At 33.6% G+C, this 14,719-nt stretch overlaps 2 protein-coding genes across 2 annotated transcripts; one reads left to right on the forward strand and one right to left on the reverse strand.

Annotated features, from left to right (window-relative positions):
• The first annotated feature begins 7,187 nt into the window (after positions 1–7,187).
• On the forward strand, positions 7,188–11,285 carry LOC18052782 (beta-glucuronosyltransferase GlcAT14B). The gene is made up of 4 exons (XM_006447302.2): positions 7,188–8,823; positions 9,912–9,987; positions 10,094–10,209; positions 10,665–11,285. Exons 1-4 carry the CDS (start codon positions 8,172–8,174, stop codon positions 11,171–11,173), a joined length of 1,353 nt encoding a protein of 450 aa, XP_006447365.1. The 5' UTR covers positions 7,188–8,171; the 3' UTR covers positions 11,174–11,285.
• Positions 11,286–11,994: 709 nt separating this feature from the next.
• On the reverse strand, positions 11,995–14,079 carry LOC18052783 (formimidoyltransferase-cyclodeaminase). Its single transcript, XM_006447304.2, has 3 exons — positions 13,933–14,079; positions 12,721–13,138; positions 11,995–12,628 (listed from the first exon to the last, which is right to left on the reverse strand). Exons 1-3 carry the CDS (start codon positions 13,954–13,956, stop codon positions 12,105–12,107), a joined length of 966 nt encoding a protein of 321 aa, XP_006447367.1. The 5' UTR covers positions 13,957–14,079; the 3' UTR covers positions 11,995–12,104.
• Between the last annotated feature and the right edge of the window lie 640 nt (positions 14,080–14,719).

Genomic DNA, 14,719 nt, shown 5'->3' on the forward strand with positions numbered 1-14,719 from the left:
TTAGGATACCAAAGGCCAAAATCTATGGTTCCACTCAAGTAACGAAAAATCCTTTTCACTGCAAGCAAATGAGATTCTTTAGGACATGATTGAAATCTTGCACATAAGTATACACTAAACACAAAATCAAGCCTACTAGCAGTCAAGTAGAGTAAGGATCGAATCATACCTCTATATGTTTTGATATCAACTTCCTTACCTTTTTCATCTTTGTCATGCTTGGTTGTTAAGCTCATTGGAGTACTTTTTATCTTTCCATCTTCAAGTCCGAATCTCTTGAGTAAATCTCTCAAATATTTGGCTTGATTAATGAAAATTCCTTTTTCAATTTGTTTTATTTGAAGTTTAAGAAAGTACTTCAATTCTCTCATCATGCTCATCTTAAATTCCTTTCTCATACAAGATGAAAATTCCTTGCATAAAAACTAATTAGTAGATCCAAATATAATATCATCAACATAATTTTGGACAATGAGAATATCTTGATTCTTATGCTTAATAAAGAGAGTTATATCAGTCTTACCCATTGAAAAACCATTATCCAACAAGAAATTCTTAAGCCTATCATACCATGTTCTGGGTGCTTGCTTTGAACCATACAATACTTTTGTTAACTTATAAACGTGGTCTAGAAATTTCTCATTTTCAAAACCAACAGGCACATAAACTTCTTCCATAATGTAACCATTTAAAAATGCACTCTTGACATCCATTTGATATAAAATGAAATCTTTATGACATGCAAATGTTAATAGCATTCTAATAGATTCCAATCTAGCTACTGGTGCAAAAGTTTCATCAAAATCATTTCCTTCTTCTTGGTTGTATCATTGAACCACTAATTTAACTTTATTTCTTACAACCATACCGGATTCATCCATTTTATTCCTAAATACCCACTTAGTGCTAATGACGGATTGATGTTCAAGTTTAGGAAGTAACTCCCATATATTGTTTCTCTCAAATTGGTTTAACTCCCCTTGCATTGTCATAATCTAAGATTCATCGTTTTCCGCATCCGAAAAGGATTTTGGTTCAATTTGAGTTATGAATGCAACATATTGAGAAGTATTTCTAAATGATGACCTAGTAGTTGCTCCTTTTGAAGGATCGCCTAAAATTAAATCCTTAGAGTGAGAGAAAACATATCTCCACTCTTTGGAGAATGTATAAGAAGTACCTTCTTGTTGCTCCATATTTGTTTGTTCTTCTTGTCTATCTTTTTAATTTTCATGTGGTGCATCCTTTTGTTTATCTTTTGATTATTATTCTTCTAACACTTCATCAGTATTATCATTAACAACAACTTTCTCCACAAAGGAGGGGTTAGATTAATCAAACGTGACATGTATTGACTCTTCAACAACCATAGTTTTTTTATTATAAACTCTATAAGCTTTTGCTTGTATTTGAATAACCAAAAAAGATGCCAACATCAGATTTTAGGTCAAATTTACCAAGGTTGTCTTTTGTATTTAATATAAAACATTTGCATCAAAAGACTTTGAAATAACCAATGTTGGGTTTTCTATCTTTTCAAAGTTCATAGGGAGTTTTATTAAGATAAGGTCTAATTAACACATGATTTAAAACATAATAAGCAGTGTTGACGGCTTCGACCCAAAAATACTTAGGCAATGCATTTTCATTCAATATGGTCCTAGCCATTTCTTGAATAGACCTATTTTTTCTCTCAACAACTCCATTTTGTTGTGGAGTTCTTGGTGAAAAGAATTGGCGCACAATGTCCAAATTACTGTAAAATGTTTCATATGCATGATTTTCAAATTCTCCTCCATAATCACTCCTAATGCATGCAATAATATAGCATCAAGAGCATCATCCTTATTGGTTAAGAATAATACCCATGTGAATCTAGAAAAATCATCAGCAATTACAAAAATACTTACTACTCAAGCTAGCATATCTAGAAGGTCCAAATAAGTCTATATAAAGTAGTTGAAGTAAAAACATGATTTTTGCTTTTAAAAGAGGTTTTTATTTGTTTACCAAATTGGCATACTTCACAAATTTTATCTTTTTGAAAATTAATTTTTGGAAGACCTTTAATTAAATCATTTTTGGAAATCTTTGAAATTAAATCCATACTTGCATGTCCTAGTCTACTATGCCATAATCAACCATCATCATGCAATGCGGAAAAACATTTATCATGGGTAAATGCAAATTCCATGTCAATGGTGTAAACATTACCATATCTATTTCCAACAAACAAAATTTTGTTGTCACATGCATTCTTAGTGACATATCTAGTTTTATCGAAAATAACTTTATAACTCTTATCATATAATTGACTAATAATCAAGTTGTGTTTCAAATTTTCAACTAAACATGTATTTTCATTGAGAGTTTGACGAAACTTTACCGACATTACCAATTCAGAGAATCTTTCCCTTTGAATTGTCTCCAAAGGAAACATCTCTACCATTTTCAATCTTGTTAAACTTGAGAACCATGTATAATCTCCCTTCATATGCCTTGAGCACCCACTATCCAAGTACCATTTATTCTTCCTCTTCTTCAAACCCTGCAGAGGAAATCTCAAATCTTAGATACCCAAACCTTTTTGGGTCCTTGAGTGTTAGCAATGGTTCCTTTTGGAACCCAAACACATTTTACTCCATAATATGCATTTCTTTAACCTAGCATCTATAATTCATGTGACCATTTCTATTGCAATAGTGATAATTAATTTTATGATCACTAGTGGGGGTAGCCGTAACAAAGTAATTTTTATAGTTTTTTTGTTTCAAGTTAGGCTTATACCCAAGCCCTCTTTTATCAAACACACATTTTTGATAACTGAGTAATTTTTCTAAGTTTTTTTTACCATTTATTAAATTTAACACAATTTCATTGAGCTCATTATTCTTCTTCTCAAGCTCTTCATTTTCTTTGATCAAATTATCAACATTTGATTTTTCATGTCCATATGAGGTACTTTGTTTACCTTTTAAAGAAGCAATCCTATCATACAATATTTCATTATCTAATTCTAGTTCTTTGATCTTTTTATTTAGTAAATCATTACATTTATGCAAGGCATCCTTTTCATTTGAAAGTTCTAGCATTTTCTTCTTAAGACATGCATTTTTCTTACCAATTTTCATCATATCATTATACAATTCTTTAAAAGCATCATACAATTAATCATAAATAGAAAGATCATTTACCTCATTAAGTTCACCATCTCCTATTGTCATAAGTGCTAGGTTTGACATTTCTTGTGAATCTTCTTCATTACTCGATTCTTCATCACTATTATCCCAAGTAGCCACCATGGCTTTCTTCTTGAGTTTTTTGAGAAGTGGGCACTTCGATCTTATATGGCCAGACTTCTTACATTCATAACATATAATTACTTCTTTCTTCTCCTTTTGGTTCTTGATTTTTCTGAATTTTTTTCACTCACCAGATTTCTTGAAAATTTTCCTGAATTTTCTGGCCATCATAGCCATTTCTTCATCCTCAAAATCGTTTTCCTCATCACTTTTAGGTTTTCCTCATCAAGGTAATGTTTTTCTTCTTTTTATCTTCATCTCCTCTTTCGGCTGCTAAATCCTCTTCATAAGAAATAAGAGAGCCAATTAAATCATCAATAAGTAAAGTATTTAAATCTTTGGCTTCTTCAATGGCAGTTCTCTTAGGTCTCCATTCCTCTGGTAATAACCTAATGATTTTCTTTACATTCTCTCTATTTGAAAAAGTCTTACCAAGTGCTCCTAGAGTGTTTACAATATCCGTAAATCTAGTATACATGGAATAAACACTCTCATTTTGTTCCATTTGGAACAACTCATATTACCTAGTATACCTACTGATTTTAGACTCTTTCACTTGGTTTGTACTCTCATAAACAACTTCAAGTTTATTCCAAATCTCATGAGCATTTTCACAACCGGAAACTATATAAAACTATTTCTTATCTAAGACAAAAAAATAAGGCATTCATAACTTTGGAATTTAAAGACATTTTTTTTTCTATTTCGCTCCATTGACTAGAAACTTTTGGAATTTCTTCCCCTTCTTCAATTTTAGTATTTGGAATGAAAGGACCGCCATTAACGATTTCTCAAATCTCATAATCTAAAGCTTGTAAGTAAATTCTCATCCTAGTTTTTTAATATGGGTAATTGTTTTCATCAAAATAAGGTAGTCTAGTGGTTGATTGACCTTCTCTAAATGTGGAATCATTTTAAGTTGCTATTGATCTTTGACTCTAGACGGTTAAGTCTAAACAAGAGCACCTCCCTCTGATATCAAATGAAATATTAACTAGGCAACCCAAGAGAGGGGGTGAATTGAGTTTCTAAAAATTTAAGCAACTAAAAACTTAATGCAATTTAAACAAAACAATCAAATTTGAAATAAAAAAATTAATATACAATGAAAAATAAAGAGATAGGGTAAAAGAGAGCAAATACATCATTTTTATGTGGTTTGGCCAATTGTGTCTACGTCTATGCCTCCAAGCTCACCGGGCTTGAGGATTTCACTAAGAGAGCCTCCAAAGTTTCAACAATCTTACAATTGACTTCTAAGGTGTCAATAGACTTTTACAACAAGAGATTATTTCAATCTCTTAACCTAAATGTATCTCAACACTTACAATCACTCAAAACTAAATATTACAAATGAATTTTTCTCTCACACAATGTATATGGTTACAAATGAGAGCTCAAAGTGTGAATCAATGAAACAAAAACAAGTTTAAAGCTCCATAAGAATTGTATACTCAGTAGCAAGCTCAATGATAACTGTTCGATCTCTCTTTATTTGAATTTGATTGAGTCATTTTATAGTTGGAGCTGAAAACTAGCCGTTGTTGATTTTCTGCACACAATTAGATCACCGTTAACTGTTGTCAGTTCACCATTTTGACTTGTCCAAATGATCGTTGTGTTGAGATTTTTAAATAGTCGATTCATCGTTTGGAGTTATCGGCTAGTTATTTATATCCAGAAACCTGCAAAACAAATTTGGCCAATCGTTCTTGCTAAACGGTTCACGGTTAGAATCCAATTCTTCTCTGAAAATTATCGGTTCACCGTTTTCAGTAAACGGTTTACATTTATTTTCCAGAATCAGCAATTTAACAACCTTTTGTAGAAAATGATTTTCCAATTAAAGTTTAACGGTTATCCATATTCTTAAACATGTCCTAAAATATTATACGGCTTTAAGAGTTTGTTTAATATTAATAGCTCCAACATGTTTAATTAATACATATAAAGTTTGTTATCATCAAAATCAATATAATAGAATTATTTATGTCAACGCTATAGCTTGATCTTAATTATTTTGGCCCTTGTTGCGACCCGATCTTAATTCTTTTGGCTCTCAACTATAACCTGATCTTAATTATTTTGGCCCTCAACTATGGCCCAATCTTAATTATTTTGGCCCTCTATTAATTACCGTCCGTGTTTAGTTACTATGGCCCTTATTGCAGCCTGAGTTCAAGATTATCCTCATGACATTAGAGATTTCCTCATATCAATCATATTTTTCTCATCTCATTCAAGTTGTGCTCATGTCATTCAAGATTTCCTCATGTCATACAACAAGGGATGATAAGAAAATCTAACTTTCTATAAACCATATCAGTTTACAGCATTCACAATTATACCCATATTTTTAACAAACCTGAGCTCAAGGACACATGTCTAGTAACATGTCCTAATCTAAATAGGATAAAACAATAAAGATTTTAATCATTATCAAACTTGAATCTTACAAGATAGGAGATCAGTTTTTATAATTCAATTATGCTTCTAACTATTTTCTCTTTTATATAAAGAGGTCGTTACTCAAAAGTACATATATCAAAGGTAGAACATGAGAAATAGGTATATTGGAGGAGGGGGTATAATATCCTCCAAGCCTTTTTTCTTATACTTTTTTCTCTCTTATTATTTATTTGTCATCATGCTACTCTTGATCCTTAACTTAAGTATCGAAAGGTCTATGTCGATAACACTTCGGCAACCCCTGATGGGTTATTATTTTGCAAGATTCCACCTATTGAACTCTTTATTCCAAGAACATTAAGCTCTCTCATAACCCATTCCTCAAGTAAACGAGCTCTTTCTCAATTCTTATTGTCGATCCAGATTTTAGTATCAACAAAACATTAAGTAAGTCACATACTAGAATCTTGGCTGCCAAGTTCATGAAACAGTGATCATAACAAAGGATCTTCAACGATGTCTCTTTTGATTCAAAAGATGCATAAACAACCAATAATTTTTACTAAGATTACAATAAAGGAAATAAAGATCATCTTAGAAAATGAAACCTCCCTTGAATCTAAACTTTTATACTATAAAATGATAAGAAGCAATGACGGGAAAAATGTATGGATTGAGTAAATATAAGAAAGCGATAGATATGAGTTCAAAAACAATATCTCAATATCGTAATCCATAACTTAAGTGTCATCATATAGTTAGAAAATCAATGAAAGTAGATAGAATTTGATTATCTGAGAATACTTTGGCGGTACAAATCGGTATCTCAAAGGCACAATAGTCATGACCTTATATGCATCTCATGTGGTGTGATGCTTTTATCCAATTAATGCTTTCATGTGGAATTATTTGTTTAAAAAAAATGTGATACAGGATGGGCTAATTATTCTGAGCTTCGTACAAAGTTTTTAAAATTTCAGTCCTACCCAACATCATACACCCACATGACACAACAAATAAATGGGTCCAGCTATGGTACTACAATTATATGATACTACAGCTGGATACAATCTTTAAATTCAATTATGATGATAATTGTAGGTTAAATTTAATGGTTTGATCTAACTGTGGTACCACACAACAATGGTACCGTAATTTTGCCCCAAACAGATTTGCTCCAGATCACGGTAAAAAACTAAAAGTACACGGGAGCTGGATAGCTCTACCAATCTAGGTGAATGTCACGTCAAATCGGATGGTCCACAAACTCCGACTCCCCATATTTGCTGACAATATTGCCACGTATGAAGAATCAGATAGCCGCTAGCAGGTCCCACAACATCAGTCTACATGCGATCCTCTCTTTAGTCTTTTCTTCCTTCTCCCGACCCACACGGCGGAAAATCCACCGCCGAACAGGCAAAACAATTTTCAAACCTCCAACTTCATTTAAAAAAAAAAAAAAACCTTTAAATACTTCAAAAAGTTCCCGAACTTGGCGCTGTCTTGTAAGAAATAATTGTTATATATTCCCAACTATCATGCACTCTCGCGTGCATCACACCCGCTGCTCATTACATAACATTTGTAATTCACGCGCAATAAAAAGCGTGGGACCCTCTTGGTTTATTATTATGGTTTATTTTTAGTCTAATAATTAATGACAGCATTAAAACGAAGGTTATTTCCCCCAATTAAAGCAAGCTGCAAGCCAAACCAAATCTTGATTAAATTCTATTTGTATCAATTATCTTCGCTTTTGTTTCTCTGTTTATTTTTCTGTTAGAAGAAGCAAATTGGAATTAACTCAACTTTTGAAGCTCTGAAAGTGAAGGAAGGAGTGAGCTTTCTCTTTCAGTTACTTAATTGCAAATATCTTCATTGATTTGATATTCATTTTTGTAAGCATTTCGCTTTCTTCAACTCGCTTTTGGTCATTTTCTGTTGAGGGACAAAGTAAGTACTTATCTGAAATTCTCTTGCTTTTGAAGCATCTGAAACTTCGAATCCAAGTATTTTGTTCCTCTTTAAGTAGATCTGTTTCAGTTTCAATGGTAAAATACGCCTGTTTTATTTATTGCATGCGAATGTTTTAATCCCTTTTTCGTTTTAAAGATTGTTCCTTGTGAATCAATTAAGTCGTTTATGAGCTCTTACTGAAGTTGTGTATAAAAAGAGAATGCTTTATCATGCTTCTTTGTCTGGCTTTTTCAGCTCTTAATGCAAATTTTTGACAATTTGGTTATTGAGATGTGCCATTATTTCAAATTTAAGCACTTTTTTTCTGGAAACCCATGTTTTATTTTGAAAAAGGAAAGTTGGTCTCAGCTTAAATGTTAATCACATACTTGAAAAGGCGGCTTTGGTTGGTTCTGCTACCAACCTCTTAGCTTCTTTTCTTTAACAGGCTGGTGGGTTTCAGCTAATTTCGATAAGTTTTAAGTTTTTTCTTTGCCCAGAATGAGGAAATTGTATAGAAATTTGATGCTGATGAAGAACCCGTTGATGAATGTGAGAAAAACTGGTCATTCGCACTCAGGAAGAATGTTTAGTGATAGAAAATGGATGGTTCCATTTTTCGCAAGCTTGCTTGTATCGATTATGCTTTTATTGTCTGCAACTTTTGGGCTGTTCACCTCTTCTTTTAGTGGCGATCCGTTGCCATTCGACATTATTTCATTTGCAAAATCAGATGATTCAAGTGGGTATTTTGTAGAATCGGATATAAACAAATCATTTGTTACAAATGGGACAGCCAGGACAGAACCCCCTAGATTAGCTTATCTTATTTCAGGAACAAAGGGTGATAGTCATCGAATGATGAGGACATTACAGGCTGTTTATCATCCGCGAAATCATTATATTTTGCATTTGGATCTTGAGGCTCCACCCCGTGAAAGATTGGATTTGGCGCTTTCTGTGAAGAATGATCCAATTTTCTTTGAGGTGGAGAATGTGCGTGTAATGTTGCAATCCAATTTAGTGACATATAAGGGGCCTACAATGATTGCTTGTACGCTTCAAGCAATTGCAATTTTGTTAAAGGAGAGCTTGGAGTGGGACTGGTTTATAAACCTTAGTGCTTCAGACTATCCACTTGTGACACAAGACGGTTAGTAATGGAGTTTGTTGTTTATTTGCTTCATAGTTGATTTACACATATATTATACTTTTTTGTATAGGCTACTGCATATGTTGTCGTGGAAGTTCTGTTGTGGGATTTACAATATTAAGAATAGTGAGTAGTATAATTGTTGCATTAGAGTGATGATATGGCCACAAACTCTTGTACAAATTAATTTGGAATTAACTCTTTGGCTGAATAAAAATATAAAATAATAAAAACAAATCATGTGGATCAAGAGGTATCTAATCCAACTAATTAAATCATGTCACATCAGTTTGTACAAAAAAATTTGTACAAGAGCTTGTAGCTATATTATTACTCATTCCCTTAAGAGGGAATATACAGATGCAGGCTTGTTCATAGATCAAATTAATTTGCTGGCTGAGAATGATGAGTTGGAGATTACCAATGTAACTCTTTTAACAAGATGTTGAATTAGGGTTGTGATTTTTGAGGAGATATTTTGCCTGAGAATTCTACATTGCATTACTCTTTGAGACTGTTGCTTGTACTTAAGATTGTGAATAAGATCCTGGCTTGAGGTGATAAGAACTTTTTATGTAATTTTCACTGCCCATGTGGATGTGATATTTTCATGTAACTTTGTCTTTTTATTGCAGTTCCTTCTGGTTGAAATCCTCTAGACAATCCTTTAATTACTACAGTGTGTTAATGTTATATAGTCTTTAAACATGCTTAATTTTATTAACAGAGGGTTGGATCTATCTTATGTTCCTAGATGGATATGTGTGAAGTTAGCAAGTCTATTGATCTTCTCTGCTTCCACTGCTTTTGGGCTGAATCTGTATGTGGTGTCAGTAGATAGAACATTTGTAGTCCGTAGTCATTATGGCAGGCCAAAATCTGGACAGAACTAAAGGCAGTTTCCGGCTGGGTGTTGTCCCCAAAACTTTTTGCCTATTTTTTCCATCACAATTGAAGATGATTTCTTGGTTCTTTATCTTTTGAGGCTTAACAATTCAGTACCACACATGATCAGTCTTTTGTGTTATTTTTTTTTTATATATTTTGAGTCTTATGAAATTAAATTTGATTTTGTTCTAATTGTGCAGATATGCTATATGTTTTCTCAAATATGTCTAAGAATCTCAACTTTATCGAGCATACTCTGATTTCTGGTTGGAAACTGTAAGTAATTAATTAAAAGTGGCTTGCCATATTTTATTCTATTTTACATCTAATATCAACTTCAGGCATACCATATTTGTGTACATTTGTATTTGCAATTTTGCAGAAACCAAAGAGCAAAACCGATCATTGTTGATCCAGGCCTTTACTTGTCCAAAAAATCTGATATTGCTTGGACCACTCAACGCCGATCACTTCCCACTTCTTTCAAATTGTTTACAGGTAAGTTTCAATTATTATATCCATTGGTTTGTCAAGTGTGCTTTAGTAGTTTCTAGTAGAGTCTTGGTGATAGTTGGTTTACCATTGCTTTGTTACAAAGTTCATGATGAACTATGATCCTCAAGTTTAAAATAGCATACTCTTAATTCACAAGACCAAGGGCGCACAACCATTCTGTTAGTTGAAAGTCTGTAATACAAGATCATATTGTATGGAGGCTTCAGCATGAGTATTTAGAGTATAATACTTCCTGCCTTGATCTGGTTGGAGGACTGATGCTATGGTGATAGATATACTAAGTTGCATAGATCAATATTGTCTTCGCCTGAGATGCATATATGTTAACTTACCAAATTCTGTTTTATTGCATTGATTTCTTGTTTCGATGAAGATCTGAAGCATATCTCTGTGCACAAATAACCAGTTTCAGACACATTTGGGTTTCTTCTATGCAGGTTCAGCTTGGGTAATGCTAACCCGGAGATTTGTGGAGTACTGCATATGGGGATGGGACAACCTCCCTCGAACTCTTCTAATGTATTATACAAATTTTATCTCTTCTCCAGAAGGGTATTTTCACACTGTTATCTGCAACACTGAAGAATTCCGCAACACTGCTATTAGCCATGATCTGCACTACATTGCATGGGACAATCCTCCCAAACAGCATCCCGTCAAGTTGACAATGAAAGACTTTGACAAAATGGTTAAGAGCAATGCTCCGTTTGCTCGCAAATTTGCAAAAGATGATCCGGTTTTGGACAAGATTGATAAAGAACTTCTGGGTCGCACAAACCGATTTGCACCTGGGGCTTGGTGTATTGGGAGCTCAGAAGGTGGTGCTGATCCCTGCACTTTGCGGGGCAATGATTCTATGTTTAGGCCTGGCCCAGGTGCTGAAAGACTGCAAGCACTGCTTCAGACATTGTTATCTGAAGATTTTCGAAAAAAGCAGTGTTCATGATAAAAGGTGAGATTTTGTTAACCTCAAGTGTACATGAATTCATAGATCATACAGTTGTAGCAGAGCTGAATTTTACCTTTAATACAGGAAATGAACATTCAAGTTACAAATATTGTCTGCTCTTTTGTTGAAGTTTTAAGCTTCTTGAAGTGTACATTGTGTGAATACTACCTGTTCTTCAAAGTTACTTCAAACATGTTATAGTCGTTAAGTTGGCACCCCATATAATAGCGGACTAGTAAGAGCCTGATGTGGGAGTGTTTATTGCTATTAGGCACTTTTCCATGTTGATGGTTCATAAAGTTTGGCAAAACAAAAAAAAAATACCTTAAACAATTTCACTAGTTCTTGTGATGCTGTTAAGAAAAGAACATGGTGAGTCTTTAAACAAGCGAGGGAACCTGAAAGGAAATGTGCTTAATACATAAGTGCTGCATCGTAAAGGCACTGTATGAAAAGCATTCACAAACTGACCCTAAGGCATAGAAATCAAATACAGTCTAAAAAGTGTGAATGCCTTGTTATAAAGTAAAGGAAAATAAGACATTGATGGGTGATGCACTAAAAAGTGTGACACAAGTAGTATGTTCCTACATTGCTAGTACTAGTGTTGGTTCCTACAGTACATTTTACTTGATCGCATACATTGTCGAACAAACTTTCTGGATGGTGCAACATGTGAATCATGTGTTCAAATCTCCTTATCCAAACGTGGGACAGGTATGTTATGGTATTATCTATTTATTTTGAACACACCAAGATATAATTTGAAAATGCCCATTCAAAATACTCTTATTAATACTTTAGTGTTGGATTAAAAATTGCAAGGTTCCAATAGCTTAAGCTTGTTATTTTTTGGTGGTAGCCCATGTCAGCAAACTGAATATTTCAAAGTTGGAAATTATTAGAAACTGTTCCAACAAGTGTATCATTAGTCAGCATTAGCAGTCGCATTAATCAAATTCATGTACTTTTCAACAATCATTTCTGGTGAAAAATCAGTGAAGTAGCCCTTCTCTACATCCAACCCTTCTTCAGCTGCCAGCTTCTCTACCCGGTTCTGGACTCTATCCGCTCCTACCTGGTTGGGCTCCAAGAGCATGCAAGCTATCTCAGTTGAGTCCTCACCATGAACCAAGCCCAATGTTTGAACTGTTGGCAGTCCGCCACCCCGAGCACTCACCATACGAGCTATCCGACGAGTGGCAGCGACATCCGTGGACATGATAGGTATGTTGTACAATGCAACCCATGGACGTGCTCCGATCATTGCAATGCCTCTGGCTGGAGACACCTGAATTGGGCCTTCATTGGGTCTCTCCGGGAGGATTTCGGGCATTGTCCAACCTGCCCATTGGTTGCCCATAGAGTTAGGCCTGTAGTAACCCAGCTCACGCCTGATCGTATCCAGGGGCTTGCCTGTTGGGTGGGCTGCTGCGTACAAAAATACTGGCACTGCACCACATTGAAAGTAAAATGTAAACGCATTCATTGCTGCTCCGTAAAAAGGATAAGACGAAAAACATTTGTTTTTGGTATGCACTTGCCTTGAAATCTACTGCCAATATCTGCTGCCACTGCTTTAGCAAGCCAAGCTGCTTCATCTAATGATGCCCGAGCCAATGGATGAAAAACAATGTCATCAACAACACCAAGCCGAGGGTGAGCCCCAGAGTGTGTCTCAAGGTTTATGGCTCCATAAGCAGCATCAGCCATGGCTATAATTGTTTGCCGCAATGGACTATATATTGCAGTACCTGTGCTGTCATGAACAACATATGATACAAGTGTATAACGAGCCCTGTTATAAATTCGATCCTCGAATTTGTTTACAATGACAGTTTCTGTGTCAAGCCTTGCAGCTCGTTCAATTGCATCGAGAGCTGCGAGGTTACGTGATTCGGAAATGAAGAGTTTACAGCATACTAGTATGGACTGATTAGCAATTTTTTTGTTCTTGTTTTTCTGACAACAAAAGGAAAAATTGCGATTAGAAATTTAGAATATCAGGAGTTTAATTGTGTCAACAAGTAATATGTTACTACATAATACTAATCCATATAGAGAGAGAGAAATGTTCTAATTTAAGATCTGGATATTATTAAGGTCTGAAAAAATAAACAAAGTCTAAGATTCTAAACTCGATCACTACAATATGTGTGCGTGTGTGTGTGTTTTGTTAATTTTTTTTTTTATTTGTTATCAAGCAGGTTAAACTTGTTGAATCTTACCAAAAACTTCTTTTGATTTTTTAATAGAAGTATTACTTCATTTTTTTTTTTTTTTCCATTAAGAAACTTTCTGTATGGCCTAAAGATGAATCACGTGTTCAAGTCTTTACTTCTAAATGTTGGACAAGTGTGAGGTGTCTTATTTTTTTAATATTAAATAATTTGGTTCTTCCCCTGATTTATCAAGAAACAACTGGACAATGCGCATTCACAACAAGCTCATAAATCTTGATCAGAATCCAAATGTTTAATCAATATCTAATGCAGTGCTAAAAAGAAACTCAACAGAAAGAAGAAAGAAAATCAAGAAGCTACTGTAATGTCTTAGCATTAATCTGCCTTCAAAGGTGGACAGCTTCTTAGAAGATGTCTGTCTGGTAAAGAAATCATTAAGAAGTTAAACAATTCTTAATCAGTCTTCAGGAAAGAACACAACTAAAAGATCAGAATGATGTCCGATTAAAAATAGAAGATGAAGAGATTAAACCTAGCAGAAAGTAATGTGGATCAAGACAGAGGAATCCATACCTTGCTTCCAGGGCCAAAATCCATGGCTTCTGTTCTCTCTTATCTCTCTGTTGATAAAACTGAGTTTCGATGAATTGACGGAGAGGAAAACCCCATTTATAAAGAAGCCATTGAAGGAATGATCCTTTTACTTGACAGATGCCTCATTAAATCAGCACTACTAAAAAAAAACACAGATTTTATATTATATATATATATATATATATATATTGAATTTTTAATTAAGAATTTCTAACCTTATTAAAATAAGAAATGAGTTAAAAGATAAAAATAAAATAAAAATTTCAATAATAAAGAATCTGTACTTTTTATGTGCTAACTTATCCTTAATTTTACTATGATTACGAATACTTGATTGGAGTTGCCGATTGTTAATTGTAACCAAAGCATACGTACACATCACATGGACGTAGGGGTGGGCATGAGTTAATTTGGGTTGTATTTTAAGTCAATTTAAACTAAACCATAAAAATTTAGATCCAATCCAAATATTTTTAACCCATGGTTTGGGTTTGATTTGAATTTTATTATCAAAATAATTTTTATTTTAATAAAATTTAATTATATCAAAATTATAATAATTATTAATTGTTATTAATTATTAAATTGATATTAAAATATAAAAAAATATAGTGGATAAAAATTATAAATTTTACAATAACTTAATTCTTAAATTAAAGAATACTAAAAAATCAAAATAAAGTTTAATCACAAAAATTATTATTTCTCAATAAATAAGAACGTACACTTTAATAATAAACTTTCATAAACATGACATTAACCATCT

This window comes from Citrus clementina, unplaced genomic scaffold (genome assembly GCF_000493195.1).
Source record: "Citrus clementina cultivar Clemenules unplaced genomic scaffold, Citrus_clementina_v1.0 scaffold_2, whole genome shotgun sequence".
In the NCBI taxonomy this organism is placed as follows: Eukaryota; Viridiplantae; Streptophyta; class Magnoliopsida; order Sapindales; family Rutaceae; genus Citrus; species Citrus x clementina.